We start from the raw sequence: 25,252 nt of genomic DNA, 5'->3' as shown, positions 1-25,252 counted from the left end.
AGAGAGAGAGAGAGAGAGAGAGAGAGAGAGAGAGAGAGAGAGAGAGAAAGTGAGAGTGTGTGTGTGTTAAACTGGACAGCTGCGGTGGTCTTTTGGGGAAGTGTGTACAGATGGTGACAGGGGGTAGCACCAGTACTACATGACTGATAATTGGAATTAAAACAAAATGAGAGAAGAGAATTTTCTTCCTTGGTTATCGCTCCTCACTTCTTCAGAAAGTAGAATCTGCCATTTACTTTCTAAGAGCGGGGAATGACGGTCCTGTCGTTATTTCGGAAGACAGAGAGAGTGTCTGCTGTATTTCGAATGGCATGGGATTGTCATAGAGACTTACTCTGAGCTCTCTGAATAAAATGGCTCAGGATTAGTCACAGTAACATGTGGAACGTCAGGAAACTCAAGACAGATTTCTTTGTTTTACAGTCAGTGAGAAGACTGAAGTGAACTTGATACTGTTCATGGGATGTTAGCAGTTGAGATCCTCCAGGGAAAGGGAAAACCATGTTGTCTGCAGATTAAATAAACCATCTGTATACAAATACTCTCGTCTACCTGATGGTTTTATTTTGTGCTATATGGTCTTTGCACAGTTTGGGGGTGACTTGTGTACACGTGTCCCCAAGACAAAATAGTTGAGAAGCAGTTTGCTTCCTGGAGACAGGGCATGAGGTCATAGTGGAAAGGGGGCTGACTTTAGAGTTTCGTGGAAATGAGTTCAAATTCTACCACTTAATGCTTACTTGCAGTGTGACCATGGGTAAGTCATTTATGTTTTCTGGACCTCAGCTCTTTTGACTGTAAAATGGACATAATAACAACCCCTATCTCATAAGATTGTTGGGAGGATCAAATGAGATACTTTTCAAACCTCAAAACACTGCATAAATGTGGAGTATTATTATTATTTGTAAAAATAACTCAGAAAGAACCATGTTAAATTGAGTAACATCACATTTAACTGTGTGTATGGCATTTAACTGTGGACTAGGAGTTCTCAAACATTTTTTTGTGTCCTGGAGCCTTTGGGCAATGAAGCCTATGATGGACTTCTTCTCAAAATCATGTTTTTAAATACATAAAACAAAATATAAAGTATCACCAAGCCAACCATTACATTAAAACATAGTTAAACCAAGTTTGCAGACCCCAGGTTAAGAATGAGATACTGGGTGATCTTGGACGCTTACTTAACCTCCGTGAGCCTCAGTTTCCTCATCTGTAAAATGAGAGGCTCGGACTGATGGTCTCTGAGTTCTCTCCAGCTTTTGAGTAAGCTTCTTGAAAGCAGTGGCTGTCTTATTCCTCTTTTTGTATCCTCAGCACTTAGCAGGGTGCCTGGAACAGAGTAGGTGCTTAATGAATGTTTCTCGAATCAATGAATGAATGAGCCGATCCAGATTCTCAAATTCCAATAAATTCTAAGTTACATGAGGGCAGGGACTTTTTTGTTTTAGTCGGTAACCTTCAAGCTTATCATAGAGCCCCACACATGGTAGGTGCTTAAGACTGATAAGTTGAATTAGAATCATTAGAATAGCACTTTTCTTGATTTTGGGTGTATGAGTGAAATCTGACCAGCTCTTCCTTATTTCCCCCCCCTTCCCCCCCTTACTGAAAGAAAAAAAAAAAAAACAAATTTCTTTCATGATGAGCAATATCCAGGCTTGCTGAATGACCACACAGACCTATTTTTACCTTCCATAGTTTGTCAATGATGATGCCATTTATTTAATCTCCTTTTTTCTCCATGGATTTCAAAGCAAGTGAGCCCAGGAGGAAGGGTCTTCTCCTGCTCTAGCCCTTTGCTGGACTCCTGGGGATAGGTGGCTTGTGGTCAATTTTGGAATCTCTCCTGCTTGGTGCATCAAAGGCTCCCAGAACAATAGTTGCGCATTCTGTCAGCCTCAGGTCAGTGCCTTCTTGAACTCTGCTGGTCATAGCCAGAGTCAGAGAAAGGGATTAAAGATCTTTTGGAATTCTGAATTTCCCCTTGTCGCTTATGCTAGCCAGGGTTCTTTTTCTCTCCTTATTGATTGGCACAGATCAATGTTATTTTAGCAGTACAGACTGCAGAAGAAATGAAAATCATCTTGAGGCTTATGCAGCCTCTTTAAAATAAAGTCACCGTTGGTAAGTATAGTTCCAAAGGTCAAGCTACCTTTTTGGCTTATGTCTCCAGAAAACTCAAATATTTTGAAGCAGGAGACACTGTGCTCAAAGATAGGAGCCTGTGAACATTCAGCACTTCATAGCCCAGGGAGTCAAACAGGACACAGCGTCATCTGGAGATGCTGACTTTCAGGGTGCCAGTGCTGGGAAAGGAACGAGAGAACCCACATGAAATGCTCATTTCAGGAGAGGTTGTCTGTTCAATTCAGGGCTGAACTTGTCTTCTGTCAGTCCTCCCCACCACAAAAAGGGAGAGTCATTCTCATCTTACATTTTCCCTGTCTGTCTGTCTCTTCTTTACCCCTCAAATCCATAGGCTTTCTTGAAACCAAACCAAGACTGTTGTTGACACATGTAGGTATTACTGTGCTCCCTAAAGAGCCTGGGTGAGACTGCCCCCATCCATTCTAAGTACGTGGTGACCATTCAGACTGTCTGTGAATTGTTCTGTCCCAAGTCCCACAGACTTGACCTTTCCCTGAAATCTTTGCCTCCGTGAGAATGATGTAGGCGAAGGGTAATATGTAGTTGTTGGCCCGTTGGTATGTCAAGAACGGGAAATTTTATTTCATGTTTTAAAATCTGTTGGAGTCGAGAAGAATTTGGTTATCTAGAGCAGGAATTCTTTTTCTGTGCCCCGGGCACCTCTGGAAGTCTGGTGAAGCCTCTGCACCCCTTCTCTGAATCATATTTTTGCATAATTGAAGGAAATGCTGTTTCAGTTCTAAGTTTATGAAAATAAAGATGTGATCTTTGTTTCCCTGCCTAAGTTCACAAAGCCTCTGAAATGTACTCATGGAACTCTAGTAGGGCTATGGACCCCAGGTTAAAAACTCTTAAACTAGATGGAGAAGAACAGGCATGAACTTTATTAGAAGTTGAATTTTATATATGATTAAATATTGATACATAATATGCTTTCCATACTTTATTTGAACCTTGAAACAACTCTGAGATGGGGACTGTTATTTCTGAGGAGTAGACAGAGGCTGGAAGCATCTGAGTGACTTATCCAGGGTCACACAGCTAGGAAGCTCGTGGGATTCTAGATTCTATAGAAGCGGGAAGGGATTATTGTGACCATCTAGCCTGACCACCTCATTTAACATTAAGAAACAGAGTCCCAGACAGATCACACAGTTGGTAAATCTTCCTAGTGGGATTCAAAACCATGGCCTCCAAGTCCAGTGACCTTTCTGCTAGAAGCATGCCGCCTCTCTGGAATCCAATCCCTGCATTTCAGGTTCACCATCCTCTTCCCCTTTGTGTATTACTTTGGATGCCATTTCTGCTGGGAAACGTTCTGTGGGTGACATCCTTGTCTCTGGCGAATATGAGTATGTATCATAACCCTGCAGTATGCAGTCTGGCCCGACTGCTTGTCATAACTTAGGAGGGGCCAAAAGCCCCCAATACTGGAAGTGTCAGAAGCCAGGATGAAAGTATTTGACCCACTGGATAGGGGCTTGCAAACTCACCTCCAAAACTTCACTCCAAGGCCCCTTTCATCAGCTCCAAAATACCCCAGCCTATAGAATTCTCCTTTCTTTAATTGGAGACCTCTTGGTTGTAGGTAACATAAGCCTCTCCAAGGGAAACAGGACCCAAGCAAAGATAAGACTTCCTTCCCCCAACACATACAGCATTCATGTTTTTTTTTTTCCTCTAAGGCATGTTCATTATCAAAACCAGTCCACTGCAGACTTCTCCATCAAGTATTTCTATCTGGACTCTTTTTACATATCTTAAAGCCCTGATTGGCTTCAGTGAGGATAATGGAAGGATTTTTTTTTTTGGGGGGGGGAGGCAGGATTTCTCTTTCTTTTGCATAAAAACATTAAAAATATTGAGAAGCAAGAAATGATAATGTCAAATCATATGGAGATTAATTTGTTTTAAAGGGACCAGGAAAATCCTGCTTTGTGCTTTCACAGAATACTAAGAGGGGCCAAATCCTGCCCAGATTCTGTGGTGAGCCCTCAATGAAAACACTTCCAGTTGGTGGATGAAAAATGGAATGGAATGTTTCTTGACTTTGTCTCTAGTAAAATCCAAAAAGCTGCAGAGGGACTGGATTGCAGTCTACATGTTCACAAAGTGGTAGGATGAAGTAGGTTTTCCTGATGGGACCATCCTAATAAGGGTAGCCTCCTTGGTGAGGAACAAAGCCTTTTTTGGAGGCAAAGCAGCATAGATTCTGGCCTTCTACTGAGCGTTAATATCTGAATTATGTAATTATAGAATCTGAGAATTAGAAGAAACCCAAGCAGGCAGGAATCCATTATAAGGGGTCATGCAGCCCCACTAGAGAGAGATGAGAACATGGAACCAGGGGACCGTTGGTTTAAAGCTGGAAAGGGACCTTGAAGATTATTGAATCCATCATTGTCATTTTATAAGGAGAGCAAACGGAGATAGATTCAGAAGCTACTACCTCTGATGGCTGCCCATTTAATTCCAGGACAGCTTGAGTTGTTAGCTGTCCCTCTCCCACATGTGTGTACACATATATATTTGTGCACACCCATGTGTACATGTGTGTATGCATGACCATATGTGCATGTGTATGTTTCTATACACACATATGTTAAAATACACACTTGTATTTTAAAGCATGGCTCCCTCTATTTTGCCCACATTGAAGGCACAGGTGTTTTATTAAGTGTTTATTGAATGAATAAATATTGTTCTTCTCATTTATCCTAAGCCTCAGCTAATTCTGAGCTTGGTATGCCCAATCACATTTGTATGGGACTATGTCACATTTTTGTATTCAAGCTGGGCTCTTCTTTTCTCTCTATACATTCTAAATGTTAAGTTCCTTAGAGTTTTGGCGAAGGGACCCTTTGGCAGAACTTTTTTTTAGCAGATAGATTCATAGATGTGAAGGTCAAGTGACTTGTCCAGCATGAAACAGCCACTATATGTCAGAAGTGGGTCTTGAATCCATGTTATTTCCTTCTTTCAAAACCAACTTTCTCTCTAGTTTGCTGTGCTGTGCCTTTGATAACTGTTTCTAGATTAATTGATTTTTCAACTTTTTCGTTGGCAGTTTACGTAGTATCTTATAGTAGTAAGCATGTATATTGCGTGAATGGATATATTAAACAGTTCTCTGTCCATGGCTTTTGGGATACTCATTTTCTCTTGGTTTTAGTATTTTTTGCTCATGGCCTGTGGGGAAGCAACAGACCTTGCAGAATCCTTGATCATACAAAAAAGAATTTAATTTGTATAGATTATTAACTATACTTATCAGAATCTCAGTATATACTTGAGTCTGTTAGAATAGATAATACTTGAAGGATCCCTGGAGTTGAAATCAGAACGCCAAGTTTGCAGAGCCAGCTGCCCTCCTTTTGTCCTTGGGCAAATAAATCACTTAACTTTGGACCTCAGTCTCTTTATTTGTAAAATAGGGACAATATTTCCTGCATGACCAGCTTCACAGTCTTATTGCAATAATTAAAAACTGCAGTTTATGTAAACGCTTCATAAGACATATATAGGACGATATAAGCATTAACTATTATCTTCAACTCCTCTGGGCACTTTATCTGTTCATGAGAGCAAGGGCATGGAAACTGAATTATTGTTTTCTTGTCAACAAAGGGTAGATGGTGAGTATTTTGAATTATTCCCATTGCTAAGGCAGGAGAAGGCAGGCAGCTAGGTGGTAGTGGGTAGAGCACCAGATCTGGAATCAGGAAGACTCATCTTTGTGAGTTCACATTCAACCTCACACTTACTAGCTCTGCGATCCTGGCCAAGTCACTTTAACCCTGTTTGCCTCACTTTCCTCATCTGTAAAATGAGTGGGAGAAGGAAATGGCAAACCACTCCAGTATCTCTACCAAGAAAAGCCCAAATGGGGTCACAAAGAGCTAGACATGACTGATCAACAACAAAGGCACGAGAAAGGGGAATAGTGAGAAATGGAATGACCTTGGTCTCACTGAAGAGCTGGATGCCATGAGGTTCTGTCCAGTCGTGTGATTCGGCAGTGATTGGCGCAGCTTGAGGAGAGAGGCCTGCTCTCAAGCCAGCCTTGACTGCTCAGTGAGGTCATCCCCCATAGCCTGGCATTCACTTTCACCCCTTGACCTGTCCACTCCCTCTGCCTCCCAACCATGAATGTATGCTTAGTTTAATATTAGCCCAAACCAAACAGAGTTGAGAAGAGAAATATGATGAGGACAAATTGTGTAATAACATGAAAAGCAACAAGTCTGAATTTTCTGCTCACATGTCTCAGCCCCCTGTCTTTTCGCTTGGATGATGGAGATGGGACTTCAAAGGCCGCCCAGCATTTCAGTGATATTCACCCATGGCATCATGGCTTGTGTCAAATGAGTTAACACAGCATCCCTTTGCTTACTGGTAGAGTGATCTCCCTTTAAAAGTGAATAAAACCCCCCTGTGGCTATGTAGTGGGGGGATACAGGGGCCACCCTTTGGGCAGATTGATTCAAAGGGGGAACTAGTTAATGTTTTTGTTTAAATTTATGCTCAGGATATTGTGGGAAATCATTTCAATTAACTGTTTGTTTTATGTTGGCATTTTTTGCTTTATTTCAGTGTTGGAATTAGACTAATACTAGGCAGCATTATTGGAAAGTGAGGTAGTTCAGTAAGCATTTATTAAGCACCTGCTGCATGCCAGACTGTCTGCTAGGTCCTAGGGATGCGAAGACTCAAATGAACCAGTCTCTGTCCTTAAGGAATTTACTTCCTATAGGAAGCAAAACAAAATATGTATAGATAAGTAAATAAAATGCATATACCAAGTAAATACCAAATAGGTCACATTTTAATCATAGGATGACCTTTGCCTAAGCTAATGAGACACGTTAGAAATGGAAGGGAACTCAGTAGTGTCAAACTCAAATAAAAAGGTCCTTGTGGGCACTTAGAAAACCACATACGAACATTTCCTATGTTCTATTATATTTTTTTTTTTACTTATTTTGTCAGACATTTTCCAGTTACATTTTAATCTGGTTCTATCTATCCTCAGGAGTTTTGCTGGCTGAAGTCTGTGGCCTGAGTCCATCTCCCTCATTTTAAAGATGTCAGAACTGAGGCTCACAGAGGTACAGACCAGGATTTGAAAGAAGGCCCCATTGCACCTTTTCCTGATACTTCTCGGCTTTGTTCAGTCTTTTGTAGACAGGGAATTTGAGCCTCAGAAAGGAGAAATCTGCTCCACGTTCCCTGGCTGGAGTGTTGGCACTGGCTCTCATGCTGGTCTTCTGACTTTAATTTTACTTCTCCTTCTTGCCTCCCTTAGAAATTCTCCTGTCTGTTTCTTCTCTGTAATTCAGCCACATTTGAAAACTCAGTAGCATTAGGGCCAGTGAGGGGGGCAGCATGAGGCATGTGGGATTTGGAGCTGGGAAACCTGGTTTTGAATCTCAGCTCCTTCCCCATCTAGAGTGACCTTGGCCACTAGCTAGTCACCCTCTGGGCCTGTGAAAGAAGATTCCATCCTTTCTAAGGGCCCTTCCAGCTTTAAGTCCGTGGCTTTGGAATATTGAAGGCTGCTCCTTTAGTCCTAGTCATTAGCCTAAGCCATGATCTCAAGGGTCCAGTTGGGCTCCATTTTCCAATGGTGGCTCCTTCAAATAGTCTTACTGTTTGCTGTTTTCATGCAAAGGGGCTATAATAGGTGGCAGCCATTTCAAATTCCCAACTCTTTTGGGTGAATTCATGGAGTTTGGCCTCCCATCCACTTTGATGGGAACCACTGTTCCTTCCAGTCTTGTTTTTGGCCATTTAGCAGGATCCAGACTGACTGGGCAGGCCCATGCATCTGTTTCTCCTTTCTCACGCCATCTTAGTGAAGCCTTCAATAGATTACCTCTAATCTTGTCAGCAAACTGCAGGAAGACAACTATTAAAAGTGGAACAGCTATTAAGCAGTCAGGGCTTTATTATGCTTTCTCTGTTTTGTTTAAGTCTCTTCTTAATTGGTTGATTAATGTAAGCTAAGTCCTCTCCCCTTCCAGTCTCTACAGATGGCAAGTGCTAGGGCCCAACTGTCAGTTGTGGAGGGGGAAAAAAAATGAGGAGGTGGGGTCAGAGTTCAAAGTCAGAGATCGAGAGATACCACAATAATCCATCATGAGAACTTGTCTTTGGGTGCCCAGTCAGGCAAAAGTGAGACCCACAAAGTCTATTCCCTCAACATAGGGTTGGAGCAATTTTTGTTTTCCCCACTGGATTTAAGGAAGATGATTTAATTCTGCAGGAACGTCTCTTATGGATTTCTGATCCATGAGGAACCACGATGGTGCTTTTACCAATGGAAGCTTCCCTTTTGCTGTATCCAGAATGTGCTCTTTCCTGCCTGCCTCCCCCCCCCCCCACCCCATTTAAGTCTTGAGTTTGAAAACAAGAACCTTAATGGATGGAAAATGGGGCAAGTAGAACTGAGTGCAGGTTTAAAGAAACCTTTCAAAAGAAATCACTTTTTCCCATTTTCATGGGAGGATGATTTATTACGGCCCACTTCCTTCTCAGGAGGAAGAATAGAATTATGTTCTGGTATTGATCCATAAAGAGGATTTGCATTTTATTCATACTATAAAAGTGCCTTTAATGGAGACATTGTGGTAATTGAATCTATACGGTGTATCACTATCAGAGTATCTTTTTAATTATTTTATGTTATGTAAGTCGGTAACTACATTTAAGTCATGGGGCAGGAGCTGGCCGCTTTATATCTTTTAAGCGTAACATGGAACGTTTAATATTCTAACAGCGGGCCTGCAGTAAAGGACATTCTTTAGTGGAATGCAAAAAAAAAAAAAGGAGAAGGATTTCATTACATTCAGCACAGTATGAAAGGAGTCAAAGTAGTTTTGTTAATTAAATTCAATTGGCATCCATTAGACCAATGGAATGAGATGAATCCAGCAGAAAGCTGACACAGCACAGGTATGCAATTTGGCTAAATGGCCCCTTCTCAACTGCTGAGCATTTCAGGACTTGCTGCTCTTTGGGGGTGGGGCGGGAGGTGGGAGGGTGGGCAGCGAGCTTTCTTCTCACAGAAAGTTGAAGAGTAACTCTTACTTGCTGAAGGGTAAAGGTTTCCTTTGGCCCTTCTGTGCGGGGGCTACGCAGGCCCTGAGGCCTTTCTTGGCCAGAGAGACTGGTTTGTGTCAGTTACATAAAATGTCAGCAGTAGCATACGTTGGTACGTTTAGCTGTGGAAAACAGATGTGTCCATCTATTGAAGCATGTAAGGGTTGATGTGTTTGTTTGTGTAGATAGATAGACAGACAGACAGATAGACAGACAGATGAATAGGTAGGCAGATAGATAGATGAATAGGTAGACAGACAGTAAATAGAGAGAGAGAGATAGGTAGACAGATAGATGAATGGATGGGTAGATGGATAGGTAGATTTAGATAGATAAACAGATGATAAATGGATAGATATATGAAATAGATGATATTGATGGAGATAATAGATGGTTGGATGGATGAGTAGTCAGATATGGATAGGTAACAGATGATAGATGAAATAAATGACATGTCACTATAAATGATAGGTATATAGATAGATAGACCCATAGATGATAGATATATGTGCCTTTCTGTGGAGGTAGTTTTATTTTGTAGTTGGTCCTGGGAAATCTTGGTAATGGAGATTTACTGTACCAGTGCAGGATGATACCTTCTCTACAAGATATGGTTTGCTGAGTTCCCTGGAGCATTGAGAGGTTCAGTGATCTGCCCAGGGTCACATAGCAGCCTGTGTATATGAAGAGAGAGAATTTAAACCTTTGTCTTCCTTTCTGCAAGGTCTGCTTTTTCTATATATATATACATATATCAACCCGCCCACCCACCTACCCATCCATCCATCTGTCCCTCCATCCCACCATCCCTCCATCCATCCACACACAAAGTTCTTCCTCACTGCAAGCCCTGGTCTCTGTGATGCTGTGATGCTTCTTTGGTGTGTACTCGTTGTATGGGCATTAGTCTGATATATAATTGTGATGTGAGTGATGGAGTAAATGCCTCCTCAGGTCCTTCATAGCCTTAAGAATTTTACTGCCCCTTTATATGCACACACCTATTTGCCTGAAACTGTCTCTCTATTCATCTCAACACATCTGCACCCACGTGTCTCTGTTTTGTCTCTCGGTGTCTCTAGGTTATTCTCTCCATGTGTCTGTATCTCTTTACTTGTGTGTCTGTCTTGTCTCCCATTTATCTCATTGCTTCACCATGTATCTCAGTCTGTCTGCCTTTATGTGTATATGTATCTTATCCACCATCTACTTAATCTCTCTCGTATCCTTCTTTGTCATCTCATCTATCTATGTATCCATCCGTGTAAGCCTATCTGTTTGTATCTGTCTGTCTTCCTCTCTTTCAGAAGACCCATAGCTTCCATGGTGCACTCATTCCCTCCACTGACTCAGATAGCAACCTTTCTTTGTCTTAGTTTTCATGTGTTGTTTAGCTTAAACATTCACCCAGGTGTCTGGCCTTCTGCTGTGGAGCTTCTCTGCCTCAGCTGGGCTGGTCCTCGGGCGACAGACACACAGTCTATCACTGGGCTCATCCTTGAAGCCCGTCCAGCCTGGGCTGACATGCCAGAGTTCTACTGGGATAGCCTTGAAGGACCTCTGAGGTGTGCTATGAAGACTCCTTTATGAGTACATATACACATAGGAGAGAGACAGAGAAAGAGAGAGACAGAGACAGACAGACAGAGACAGACAGACAGATAGAGACAGAGAGAGAGAGAGAGTTTTCTTGGTTCAAGCCAACAGGTAATTTTTTTATGTACCTGCTGTATGCAAGGTGCTTTGCCAGGAGCATGAAAAAAATAAACATGTTGCAGCCCCTGTCTGCCAGGAGGTTGCCATTTACTGGGGTAACTCCCCACTTCATCTAATGATTTCAAAATTTGCCATAATATAATGAAGAGCATAGGAGAGGTCAGGTGGTATGCCCAGAGGAGGGATCATTGTTTAGTAGGGGCATGAGGGAGGTGGCAGTGGTGGCTGAGTTGGTGTTTAGCCAGGATGACCTGGAGGAGGGGTCACACCTGAACTGGACCTGTGTGTATGCTTATCATGTAATTCGTGGTATATAGATATCCACATATATGTATACATCTGTGATATAAGTCTGTATATTTAAGCAAATCTCATGTAGATTTATACAGGTATATGAAGATTTTACACATATATGCAATGTGTTTACAGTTATGCATAGGGCTTTGTGTATAAGCCCTAGAGAGTTATTAAAGGCCCACAAGGAAGTAAGGTGGTTTGGCTTCATAGAACCATAGGTTTAGATGGAACTCCTTTTAAGGTCCCATTGAGTCCAGCCCCTTTAGGGAAACTGAGGCACAGTGGCAAGATAAATTACTTCACCAGTGTCACATAACCAGTATGTGTCAGAAGCATCTTGAACTCTAGTCTTTCTTGGGTTCAAAATCAAATGAAATATTTGTAAATCCCTGGCATGTGTAATAGAATTCATACAAATAATTATTTCCTTCTAGTCCCTTCCCCCTCCCCTTTCTCTTTCTAACCCAGGGTTGACGGCTTGTTCACTATGCCAGGCTGCTTGTAATGGCCACACTCACATTCATTATTAGCTTGCATATATCGAAAACTTTAAGATTTCCTCAGAACTTCAAATATCTCATCCCACTTGATCCCCATCCCAGTCATGTGAAGGAGGGGCTGTTATTATCCTGATTTTGTGGATGATAACATTGAGGTTCAGAGAAGTTAATTAACTTGCCCAAGGTCACATAGCTAGCAAGTGCCCGGGGCAGGATTTGAATCTGGTTTTCCCAGATTCCAAGTCTGGTTCTGGACCCTCTGCAGCAAGCTGCTTCCCTTCCACATCCCATATATGTAGGGCCATGTATATTTATATATGTGCTCTCCTCCCCCCACCCCCAGGTTTTCTTTAAGGAAATTGGATTGAGATGGGCTGATTTGCTTTTGATTTAGACTCTTGGAGTTATATTCAGAATCAGAGTGTATAATGACGGGAGCTAGAAGAGCAAGATTTAGTTAGTGGGGCAAGTGTGTCTCCTTTTTGGCATAATAACTTGCTTCTTGAAGAGGCTTTTATATGTCAGGCTGATAAGTTTCTTTCCACAGTGAAAAGACAAGAATACCACTCAGGCATTGGCTGGGACATAATTCTGACAGCCAGCGAGCTCGCGGTGCCGCGCAGTGCAGACTGGTGCTTCTTGCCAAGAGGGAAATTGGCTAAAACCAGAAGGGATATCAGTGCTCGTTGCTTTAAGGTGCAATAACCTGTCTGTGTTTTGCATTTATATTTAAGGACTGTGGGAAGACATCATTGCCTTGGACCTGTATCCCTGCAGGTCTCAAGTTATCAATATGCATGTAGGCAGGTAGTTTAGCAAGTGTGAGGGTGAAAAGTTAAACAGAGGAAGCATTACAAGCTTCCTTCTTTTGTGTGCTTTGAGATCATGACCCTCTTGCCTAGTAGCAACTTCTCATCTTCCATTTTAGTAAGACATCACATTTGTATAACTTCCTTATATAACTTCCTTACAAAGCCCTTTCCTCACCTGGTGAGATAGATAATAGAGGTCCTCTCCCCATTTTACAGGTGAAGAAACAGGCATCCAAAAGAGATTAAACAATAAGCAGGCATTTATTGAATGCTTACTATGTGTCAGACAGTGGGGACATAGAGAAAAAAGTATAAACAGTCCATACTCCCCTAAGACTTTACCTTCTAATGATGTTAGAATAAGAGATTAGATTAAGCTAGAACAAGGTTAAATGGAACGGAGCTAAAACTTTGGATGCCAGCTCCCTTACCGTTTCTACTACAATATTGTTGTTCAGTTGTGTCTGACTCTTTGTGACCCTGTTTAGGGTTTTCTTGGCAGAGATACTGGAACAATTTGCCATTTCCTTCTCCAGCTCATTTTACAGATGAGGAAACTGAGGCAAACAGGGGTAAGTGACTTGCCCAGGGTCACACAGCTAGTAAGTGTCTCCTGATCATCACTTTCTCTACAGCACCACCTAGTTTTTTCCCATTGGCTGGAACCTTAAAGGCATTTAGTCCAACCCTTAGCTGAACAGGAATTGCCTTGTGGCAGACAATCCATGACAACATTTGCGTGGGGATCTCCAGTGAGGGGGCCCTCACCACCTACCTCATCCCAAGGCATCTCTTTCCCCTTTGGGGTAGCTCTGATTGTTAGCGCTTCCTTTCTGCTGATGCCCATTGGACCTGTTGGAGCAAAACACAAGGCCTGGTCTTCTTCCAGGTGACTCCATTTCAGGTATTTGAAGACAGCTATCATGCCTCTCTCCCTGCTGGGGGGTGGGGGACCCTTTGGGGTGTGAGCACTGCGTCAGAAGGGGATGAACCAGGCAGTGCAGTGCTAGGCTGGTGCTACAGAGAAGTCAGTGAGATGGTCTCCACCATTAAAAAGCTTGTCTTCTGTGGCGAGCCTTCAGTGGAGGCTGAGGAAGGGAGTCTGGATCTTGGCAGACATCCGAATTGTCACCCAAGCCACAGAGAGTAGACTGTCTTCCTCTGTATTATTGATTTGATTATTGTTTCCTGAGAAAGAGCGGGGAGAGTTGGAGGGATGAGGGTTGTGGTATGCATGTAATGGTGGGACAGATGGCAGGATGCCTGCACTGGCTGGGCTTTGGTGTCTTGGTGGATGGCTGGGTTCCCACCTTCTGTGGGAGGCCTTTCCAAGTCCCTACCAGCTGCTAGTGACTTCCCCTCAGAGATTACCTTCCATAGACTCTGTGGTCTTATATGCCCATTTATTTTCATGTGAGCTTTCCCATTAGAATATGACCTCCCCAAGGCAGGGATTGTTTTTGCCTTTTTTGTCCGTGTATAACATGATTTCTGACACATAGTAAGAGCTTAATTGATTGACTAGATGGGAGGATACGTGACGCTAGGAGACTAAAATGGGGAAAGAAGCAGTCACTGGAATACTTAGAAATTTCTAATGAAGGTTTAGGGACCCAGGGCATGACCACTCAGAGGAGAAAATGAATTTTAACATGATGCTTTAGGTATTCTCCAAAATCTAGCATTCTGGGCCTAAGCCCTGGTCACCCTGCCCTGGTTATGGCTGTGGCCTTCTTGACTCCATCTCCAAACATTTTATCAGCACACTGCTGCTCCCTCTTCAGTGTGGTGAGAACAAGGCTGACCATGAAGCCCCCTCCAGCTTGGTTATTTAGAGTAAGCCCTTGTGGAAACAGCCATCGAGGTTCAGACCAGCGAGGGTCTCGCTGTGTGTGGAGAGGGAGATGTGGGAATGTCCGTTTATGGAGACCTCGAGTTTCCTCTGCTCCCTTGGCTAACAGAAAGGAGATTGTTGGGTATTCTATGAAATGCTGCCAGTATGATTAATTTAAAGGGTTACATTTTATTGAACCCTGGTGTACATGTTCTTTGTCAACCCACATTCACAGCTAGTTAGAGTGTGTGTAGCATTTATCACAACTTTCTGGAGACCCCTCTCACCTCATTAGCATCTGAATCTCTATTCAGCAGTTAATGTCCTTTGCTGCTGGAGTGCTCAATTCCTGTTTTCAATAAGCCAGTTGTAAAATGTCAGCCTGTCACTTACAATATAAAAAAGCAAAAATGATGGTATTTGTAAAAATGTTATCACCTCATAAAAACAAATTGTAAGGACAGGAAAGTGATCCACAGCCCTGGCCTTTCAGGGCCCAGTTCCTCCAGCTGCTCTCAATACCAGTTGTGTCCATTCCCACACTTTCCTACCAATGGAGAGGTTTACACAAGCATAATTTAAGTTACAATTACCCTAATTAACATCTCATTTGCATAAATTGTTGAAGTCAAAACAACAAAGAATAGCCTAAGAAGCTTAATCCTATTTGTCCAAAATAGAAAGATGGTTTCTTCTTTTCTCTCTCTCTTTCTTTCCTTCTTTCTTTTTCTTCCTTTCTTTCTCTTTTCCCACTGTTCCATAGAAAATGGTGGCTTCAGGAAGTCTCAGCTTTGGGATTGCAGGTTTGAGTCATTTATTATTATTTTTTTAAACAAATCAATACCTTCTTCTTATTGAAGAATGTGTCTCTACTTTCTTACTGGAATGCTCCTTTAATTTATATTAGTTATTATCTTTTGTTTTCTTATACCTTTGTTCATAAATACATCCCTTCCCATCCTCTCTCCAGAGAATCATAGCCTATAGTGGAAAATAAAGAGAGGAAAAAAATCATCATAGCAGAACTAACCTACAAAGTTCCATGCCTAGAGTCCTCCACTCTGCAAAGGAGGGAGGGAGGGCGGCACATTTTCTCAATTTTTCTCTAGGTCTAAGCTTGGCCATTTTAATTGCACAGCATTCAGTTTCATTTCCGGCCTTCCCCTTCCATTCAGATTGTTGTAGATATTGTATATGGTTCGTCTGGTTCATTTTACTTGATGTTGCATCAGTTCATACAAGTCTTCCTACGCTTCTCTGAAGTTTTGATAGTCATCATTTCTCATCAGGGGTTAGATTCCTATTCTAGTCTTAATTTCTTTTGCCATTCCCTATTTGATGGGCATCAGCCTTCTTTCCAGTTCTTTGCTATTACAAAAAAGGAATACTCAGCCTTTAATCACATAGAAATTGAACAGGTATGCAGTTTGTACTCTTTGTTTCTTGAGTTGGTAATAAAAATATCAATTATGATAATAATATTGCCATTTTTATAGCACCTTAAAGTTTAGAAAGCATTTTATAGACACTTTTTTCATTCAAGCCTCACAATAACCCTGAGATGAGTCCTATAGCTCATATTCCTCCCATGTTAGCGATAGGGAAACTGAGGCTCGGAGTATTTAGGTAATTTTCTCAAAGTTACATAATAGTAACTAGTAAGATCCAGCTTTGAACCTGACAGAAAGCATTTATTAAGCTCCTACTGTATGCTGGGCACTCAGTTTACATGTATCATCTAACTTCAAATCCAGTACTTTTTTCACCATATCAATCACTTTCTCTCTTCCTAGACCCCTCCTGTAGTTGGAGTATTCTGCTGTAGCAACTGTATCAGCACTAACTGTATCAGAACCAAGGCCTGCCATGTTTCCCTGAGCCTGCATTCTGATACATTGTTGCCCAGTGACATTGCCAGACAATAATGCATCTGAAAAAGATCTGGAGGTTTTAGTGAACCACCAGCTCAGCATCATGAGGCAGCAATCTGGTATGGTCACTGAAAAAGCTAATTTGATTTTAGGCTTTGTTAGAAGAGACATAGCTTCCAAGAGAAGGGAGACATCGGAGTCCTGCTGGACTCTGCCCTGGGCAGAGCACATCTGGAGTGTTTTGTTCCACTCTGGGGGCTGCATTTTGAGGGGGATGTTGAAATCCTATTTCTTTGTCACGGCTCAGCTCCAAAGCTGTATCCTTTATGAAGCTCTTCCTAATGACACTCCTCTATCCTCAACCAGAAGTGATCTTACTCTGCTCAGATTTCTCCTAGTCATTTCTTTCCTTCATATACACTTTGATATTTGGTGGATTGGTGATCTCACATCTCTTATCTTGTTTTTATTATTGTTATCTGTTTACATGTCTTATCTCACATGTTAGATGAAAGGCCCCCGGGGCCTCTTATTCATCCTTGTAAGCCTCAGTGCCTACCACAGTGTCTTTCACATAGATAAGCTGAATAAATTTGTATTTTTTCGGGGGGAAGGATATAACTTTGAATAAACCTCATATAGTAAGATTTTGAATATCATAATTTAGGGTAATTATGTCAGTCAACAAATATTGGGCATCGACCATGGACTTTCACTGAGCAAGCATTTATTATTTCTTCCATGCCAGGCCCTGTGCAGGGCCACATGGAATGCCAGACCTATATAATCTTCTCCCTTCTTCTACAAAGTGTATGGTCTTGTTGAGAAGATGATACATAGGCAATAGAAAGAGAAGGCAAAATAAACAGAGTTGGATCTTTCTTCCAGCTTCTAGGTCTTTTCTAGATATAAATCTTTGGCTTTTAAACCATTTGCCTATAGAAAATTAAGTTCCTGCAAAGAAGTACAGAGAAAATTTTTCAGGGAATTGGTAGAGCATTAGATGGATGGAAATGAGAGATGAAGCCTTTTAGGTGGGAGAGTTAGGAATACATAAGGAATGTTTGGGAGACAAGGATTAGACTGATCTGGAGAGAGTGAAGGATATTCATGTAGAGGAGGAATGGGAAGTGAGATCGGAAAGATGGATTGGACTCAAGTAAAAGAGTTCACATTTTCTAGTGAAGGCAGAAAAACATCATTGAAAATTCTTGAGGAGGTGAGCATTGGGAATCATGGGATCCTAGGTTTAGAACTGAAAAGGACCCCAGAAACCATGAAAGATCAGCACCTTCTTTTCGAGAAAACTGAACTCCACAGAAGTTAGGTTACTTACCCAGAGTCCTACAGGTTAAGTGTTAGAGGCAGGATTTTAATCTAAGTCCTCTGCCTCCAGAACCAGTATTCTTTCATCTGGGCCATATAATCCGGCAATAGTATATATGATGGATGACCAAAGGGATATTAGAGTTGAGAAATCGATTAGAAATTGCCTGCTGTGATTCAGCAGCCAAAGTAGCACGGTAGATAGGGTGTTAGAAGAATCAGGAAGACTTGAATTCAAATTTGACCTCAGAAACTTAGTAGCTCTGTGTTTTTCCACAAGTTTACTTAATTTCTTTGTGCCTTAATGTCCTCATCTCGAAGATGGGGATAGTAGTAACATTTACCTCCCAGGGTTGTGGTGAGATTCAAACAAGATAAGTATAAAGTACTTTGTAAACCTTAAAGTGATATTCAGATCTTTGTTACTATTATTATCATAAGTTACAGTGTGAGATAGATAATGTGTGTTTGTATGTATAACATGAGAAATCATGCTGTAGTAGAAAGACCATTGACTGTGCCGTCAGAGGACTGGGTTCACAGATTTAATCTGCCATGGTGTGACCCAGAGTAGGTCACATAATCTCTTTGGGCCTCAGTTTCCTTATCTGGAAGATGAGGAGGAGAAACCAGCTGAACTCTAGGATTCCTTTCAACTCTAAAGCCAGGATTCTCTCTGATTGTGGGAAACTGAGGAGGTTATAAAGTCTAGTTGTGTTAAAAAAAAAGGGGGTGACTGTATTTATTCAATTTTAAAAATGTTTTACTTCTTATTTCATGATGTGCTTCATTCCAAGGAAATTGATGGAGATCTCTGTGGAAGAGGAGAAGAAAAATATATCCCCCCCAAAAAAAATACATCCCCTCTGAGTCGCCTTGCCTTGACAAAGAATTTTTCCCAAGTTTATTCTTGCCTATTAAAAGGCCACTTGGTTTTCAGAGGGTGTATTCTCCCACTGGGGCTAAGTACAATATTTGGTCAGTATTTGGACTTTGGTGGTAAGTAAGACGAGTCAGTGACTTACTCCGAGGTCTGGACCTCTCCTCTTATTTCTTTATAGCCTGGATCCTTGACAAGATGGGCCGTGGTTTGCTAGACTGACTTCTTGTAACTTTTCTGTATTTACCTGGAACATGGTGTAAGTCTAAGCCCTTGATGGTGGGGCAGAAATGACATCATGAGCTTTGCCTGCAATGAGGTTTTATGACAGTTTGATAAAAGCAAAGCAAACCAAACTGGCAGTTGTCTCATTTAGGTGAAGAGTGATTTGGTGTTTGGATACCACATCCTCTGCTTTCCACAGTATATTATCTCCTGGGGATGGTGTTCATCAAGTTGCTATCTCTGGGCATTCCTCCCCCCCCCCCCCCCCCCGAGAGCATTCCAGTTTGGTGAAGTGAGTTAACATCCAGCAGTCTGACTGGATCTAAGCCTTCCATGACTGAGGCATCTCATTCAGCAGATTGCTAAAGGGAGCTCCATCCTTCACCGGGATAGGAGATCTCATTTTTCACCTTTGTTGGGATAGTCACCAAACCATTGGATGTTCAGAGTGAGTGAGTGAAGGCTGATGTTTCCCTTGTTAAGTGAATTATCACAGAGGCAGTGTGGATAGTACATAGGCTACTGACCTTGGAGTGAGGAAGACTAGACAGGGGGAGTCAGTCCTGCCTCTGACATTTTCTGTCTGTGTGACCAGGAGCACATTAATTTCCCTGCATCTCAGTTGTCCTCATCTGTAAAAAGGGAGAGTCAGTCAGGTGTCCTTTTAAACTTTCTTCTGGCCCTAAATATACAATCCTATGGCCTGTTGAAATAATAATATTGTTGTCCTGTTAAAATTTTGTCAAAAAGGGACTTGAAAGGACATTGAGCTAAACCCCATCATTTTTTAGATGAGGAGACTCAGGCCTGGAGGGATGAAGTGATTTGCTCAAGTTGTGTCCCTCAAGTAGGATGTGTGTTACTTGAAGGCAGAGACTTGTGGCTTTCATCTTTCTATCTCCAGCGTGGATGTGCAGTGACCTGAACATATTCATTACTTCGTAAATGTTTGTGGACTTGAATTGGGACAGGATGATGTGGGTATGGTTGTGGGTAGTGGGTATATACTAAAGATTTTATGAACTCCACTCACTGAATACAGCGGCATTAACCTGCCTGCTGTTTTCCTTCCACCAAGACTATTATATCTGGAAAACTCAGAGAGGGATCAGTATTTACATTATATTGGCAGTATTTCCTAATATATTTAACAAATCCAAGTTCTGCCCATTCCCTCCACCCTAAAGGAATCCTTTCCCAGTAGAATTCCAGGGCAGGGAGATGATAGAGGCAGCTTCCCATGTTGTTGATACACCTTCTGCCACAGAGATGGAGTTGGGAACCCAATACACATCAGTGTTGGGCGCGAATGAAGAGATTGGCAAGGTGTGGCTCAGATGGGTGCTGGGGACATTTTATCCTCCTGAGACTCTCCATCTCAGATGTAGGAAGCCTTCTCAATTTGATCAGGGAGGTCATTTAGAACTAAACCAAGTATGTGACTCTCTCCTTTGGGAGAAGGAAGTAGGTGGCCTTGGAGGCTACATCACAATGAGAGAGCTCTTATATGTCTCTCTGCCCTTCCTCTGTCTCCCTCCTGCATTTTTTAGCGGAATGACTTGCTCAGTGTCACACTGTGAAAATTAAGTGATGAAATAAGGCTCAAACCCCAAATTTCCCATTATGGCTGACTGCCTCATAAACTCTCTCGGGACCATATTTTCTTCTCGGAAAATTATATAATGTTAGAACTGGAAGGTACCTTACACACCCTCTAGTCAATGTTCTCTCAACCCTCCATTCACTTGTAGCCTCAAATACTTTTGATGGTGGTGGTAAACACCTTTCTCTACAACTGTGGAAAAACATTTGGACCATGCCTACTTTAAAGGATCCACTCTTAAAAAAAAACATCATCTGGGCTTCTCTATTTTTCTCTTTCCCTTTCTTTCCCTTTCTTTCCCTTTCTTCCCCTCCCCTCCCCCTTCCCCCACGAGGGCATTTCCTCTGGCTCACCATGAGGGCTCAGGGAGTGATATAATTAATGCACATCACGGCTGGCCTTCTGCATTGGTAAACTGGGCGGCCACCCACATAGTATGATTTCAGGGATGCTGGGAACACTTCAGTAACTGTCCAAAACACCTCCCTCATCTATTTGCCCGTGCTTGACATGTCTTTAATAAGGAAGACACTAAGAGAGGCAGTTTTAAGAAATAATCATCATCCTGATATATCTATGGAGTGATACTGAATATACCTTCAGGGAGCTTTTAAGAGGCTGATCGCATGTCTTGTCTTTTTAGTCAGCTACATTTCATCTGTCTGTACAGTAGTCTGTAGAACAGTAAAGGAACCAAAAGCAGGCTGTTCACTTGTCCTATAGGTCATTTCTGCCTGGACTTCATCCTGGAAGATGACAGTGACTGGATGATGGTGATGAAGTGGCCTGTGTATTGCTTTAGTGAGGGGCATTAGAGCCTAGGAGTTGAGGCTTTGTTCTTAGAGTCAGGAAGACCCATCTCTTCCATGTACTAGCTTTATGGCCACAGGTGGATGACTTCAGTTCTCCAAGCCTCATTTTCCTCATCCGTAAAATGGGGATAACACCTGTAGCATCTGTCTTCCATCATTGTTGAGAGGCTCAATTGAGAGAATGTATTTGAAGTACATTGTAAACCTTAAAGGCTCTGTCACTATTGGTAGTTATGATTTCGGTTTCTTCAAGATACATAAAACCTGTTATTCTGTTAAAAATATTTTTTAAAAAATTGGGTTTTTTTTTGGTTACAGATGAGGAAACAGGTAAGTGACTTGCCCAAAGTCATATAGTTAGTAAGTAGAAAAGGTAAGATTTGAAACCAGCTCTCCTGACTCCAAATGCAGCATTCTTTCAGCCGTGCCACCACTACCAACTGGAAGTATGACTGAAGAGAGGTCACTTGGATTCTGGGAGCAGTCATTGGTAGGGGAAGGGGAGGGAGGAGGACAAGAGGGTAATGGCCACCTTAAGGGAGGGAGAAGGCAAAGGAAGTAGAGTCTGGGACCACATTCTTCCTCTTCATAACTTGATGACTTTGATAAGCCAGATCTATTCATCATCTACCTTTACCTTAGTTCTTCAAGAATCCGAGACTTCTTTGGTATAGGTGCTCCCTTCACAGATACAGATCGCACCCCTTCTTCACCTTGCTTGGCATGGAGATTGTAAAACCTCTGGGACGGAAGTTGCAGAAAAAGTTCATTCCCTATTGTTGCCAGAATCAGAATTTGAGAGTTGGAAGGGGCTTCTTCAGTGAAGGAGCCAAGCTACACAAAAGGAATCCCAGTTATTACTTATTTGTTGAGTGGCCATCAGTCTTGTTGTGAAGATCTCCATGGAAAGAGAACCATTCACTTCTCTAGTCAGCCCATTACCCTTAGGATGGCTTTTAGTGTTGGGAAGCTTGGTTTTTTTTGTACATTGACCCCACATTTGCCTTCCATCACACCTGGCTCTACTCTCTAGGGCACGTGACAGCCCTTAGAGGACCGTCATTCTCCTCTCAAGTCTTCCCTTCTCCAGGCTGTCTGAGATGAGCTTGGTTGGTCCTTGGTTGATAGACACCCAACTCATCACCAAGGCTGTCACCAAGCCTTTCCTGCTTGACCTCCCTCACCAGAGCTAGCCATTTGCTGGCGGAGCCTTCAGAAGACCAGGGTTACCTCCACTCACTCACACTGAGTCACTGGAAGAGGACTAGACTGGAAGACTTTGCTAATAGCTTTATGATATAAAGGATGACCGCCGCCAAGCAGAACCAATGATCTATGTTGTTCGAGAAAACGCCGGAGGCAAGCTGCAGCAGAAAAGTGTTTGGTGAGAGGAAATTTCTGTTTGTCTTTAATTAGGAGAAACGGTATGAAAACGTCAGCGAAGGACGCATTAATCAGGGAAGTTGGCATCACCCAGCACTCTTCATTTTTATCTGGCACTGGCTGGGTGGCATTCATTAATTTTAATAATTTGTATAGTCGAAATAGCTCTTATTGCTGTTTCATGTACAATTTTCTTTTCTTTCCTTTTTTTTCCTTTGCAGTTACCCAGACCAAAGCATCTCGGAAAGTTAGGGATGGACCTGTGGGTTCTGGGTATGGAGGCACAATGACTTTAATCTCTTTGTTCTCTCTGGAATCAGATTCCCATCATGAGGGGGCAAGGCCATTGATAAGTGCCTACTGTGTGCAGAGGTCCAGGGACCTGAGGATGCTTCCCCTGGAGATCTTAAGTGCAGGAGGTGTTCCCCTGCTCTGGGCCCTGGGGACAGTTACCAGGCCTGTTCTCCTTAGGTACCTCCCTCGCCCCGCTTGTTAATCATCTCTCTTTGAAATCCTCCTTTTGAACCATTTACTTATCTACTTACATTCCTTATTTACTTATCTTGCTGGTTGAAATGAGATAATATTTGTAAAGCATTTAGCCCAGAGCCTGGAATATAGAAGGTGCTTAATAAATGCTTTCTTTCTTTCTTTCTCCTTATCTGAGCCCCTGTTCTATCTAACCCATCCCCAGTAGATCATATGGAGTTCCATGAGTGCAAAGACTCTCCCCCCCTTAATCTTTATATCCAAAGCACAATAGTAAGTAGCGATAGGTACTGGAACTCCCAGGTGAGGGCAGTCCATCTACCGATGCAGGTTGTCACTTTTTTTCTTGCAATTTATAGTCTTAAAGAGTCATCTAGAGGTCTGAGACTTTAAATGACTACAATCAGTGTATCAGTACTAGGACTTGAACCCAAGTCTCCCAGATTCAAGGCTGGCTCTCTGTCCGCACAGTGCCTCTGTTAATGTGTATTTGTTGTACTGAATTGAGAAGGACCCAGGTTATTCCCTCAAGTCTCTTCTCTTCCTTAGCCATGGCTGAGGAAAGGCCTTGGACAAGTCACTGAACTTCTCTAGAGATCAGTGTCCTCCTCTATAAAATGAGAGGGTTGGGGCAGATGACATAACCTCTGATGCCCCTTCCTGCTCTAGGGGTATGATCCTTTGTGCTGTAGGGAAGAAGGGGAAAACATTCTCATCTCTCCAGATCTGGAAAGACTTTTCATGGGGTTGATGGCGGCTGAGCTGACCCTCCGCAGATGAGGAAGATTCTGAAAAATGAGGAGGAAGGCAGAGGGCAGCTGACCACAAGCATATTTTAGAGGTGATTCACAGAGAGTGACACCGGACGGGAATTTGAGAACCTCAATTCAATTCCTAACGGTGGTACAAGCCACAGAGATGACCTTGGGTAAGTCACTACTCTCCCTTGTCCTCAGTTTGTAAGTTGAGGATGTTGGGGGAAAGAGCCTCAGAGGCCCTTCTATGGCATGAGCAGCCTGCTGGCGACCTCAGAGGTGACATCAGTCAGTCCAAAGTCCACCGGTCAGAAGAAATGTTTGCTTGGTGTCCTTGGACAGCCATAGTTCAGTCTCTCCTCATCTTTCTTCTCTCTTTATTAACTCTACCCTCCCCTTGGAAAGAAAGCTTTGTCTCAGGAGGAATCCAGGGGAGTTCATATTTATTTGTTTATTTTTGGTCTAGACTCTCTGAAGTCATTGGCATAGGGAACCCCTGGAGAGGAAACCCCTTTGACTGATGCTTATGGGGATGCATTTGCACCTGCAGTTTTAGAGTATTTCTTGGGCCACAGAGATATAAGGTCAAAATATCAAAGGTAAGACTTGAATTCTGGCCTTTAGACCTCATAGTTACACTCTTGTTCCCTGCATTGTACAGTATATAGAGTTTATTTGGTGCAGAATGGTGCAGAGGTGGTGGGATTTCTAGTGGCTAAATTTACAGATGGCAAATTTGGGTTATTTAAACTAAAACAAACATGGTTTTCCCCAATTATTTAATTTAAGCAAAATAGACTGATTCTTCCTCTCCCTCTTCCTCCTCCTCTTCTTCTTCTGCTGCGGCTACTGCTGCTTCTCTTCCTTTTCCTCCTTTTCTTCCTCCCCCTCCTCCCCACCCTCATCCTTCTCCTTCTAAATTACATAGAGAAGTTCAGCTTTTGAGAAACAATCTGGCAATGTGGATAGAGTACTGGCTTTGGATTCAGGAAGACCTGAGTTTGAAGTCAGCTTCTCATATTAGCTGGGTGACCCAGGGCTAATCACATCACCTCTTTACAAGGTTCCTCCATTGCCAGTTTCTTCTTTAAAATCCCTGTTCCCCAAACCTGTTGGGTACCTTGAGCTTTAACCCATCCTGAGAATGTTGTGAGAACCAGAAAGGTGGACATCATCTCATGGCCTGAATTTCTCTGTGTGACCTTAGGTAGCTCCTTTCTCCTCTCTGGACCTCAGTTCCCCCATCTGTAAGATAAGAGAGTCAGACCAGACAACCTCCATGGCTCTGGCTTCCTTTAATTGTGAGCCCAGTCTGTCCTTGTTCCCTTAAAGAGATGGTTCTCAGCACACCATGCTGTCTGTCATTACTAGGGTGATAAGCCTGGGGGAAGTCAGAGAGAGAGAGAGGGAGATAGAAAGAGAAACAGAGAGAGAGACAGAGAGACAGAGAGAGACAGAGAGAGAGAGACAGAGACAGAGAGAGAGACAGAGAGA

The 25,252-nt window shown here is 42.5% G+C and overlaps 1 protein-coding gene across 10 annotated transcripts in view; it reads left to right on the top strand.

Moving 5' to 3' along the window:
* LOC138164915 (nuclear factor 1 A-type) overlaps nucleotides 1-25,252 on the top strand; it is a 462,063-nt gene that overhangs the window by 25,934 nt on the left and 410,877 nt on the right. The window contains exon 3 of one of the 10 annotated variants that reach the window (XM_069092880.1): nucleotides 424-541. The exons of the other annotated variants lie outside the window; for them this stretch is intronic. Coding sequence (XP_068948981.1) covers nucleotides 424-470 — 47 coding nt within the window. The 3' untranslated portion in view covers nucleotides 471-541. Of the gene's footprint in view, nucleotides 1-423; nucleotides 542-25,252 lie in introns of those variants that run through there. 10 annotated transcript variants of the gene reach the window in all.

Source organism: Petaurus breviceps, unplaced genomic scaffold (assembly GCF_028583685.1).
Source record: "Petaurus breviceps papuanus isolate PSGF00001 unplaced genomic scaffold, PetGlider_PUasm1.0 207, whole genome shotgun sequence".
NCBI lineage: Eukaryota > Metazoa > Chordata > Mammalia > Diprotodontia > Petauridae > Petaurus > Petaurus breviceps.
This window is presented reverse-complemented; position numbering and strand designations above follow the sequence as displayed.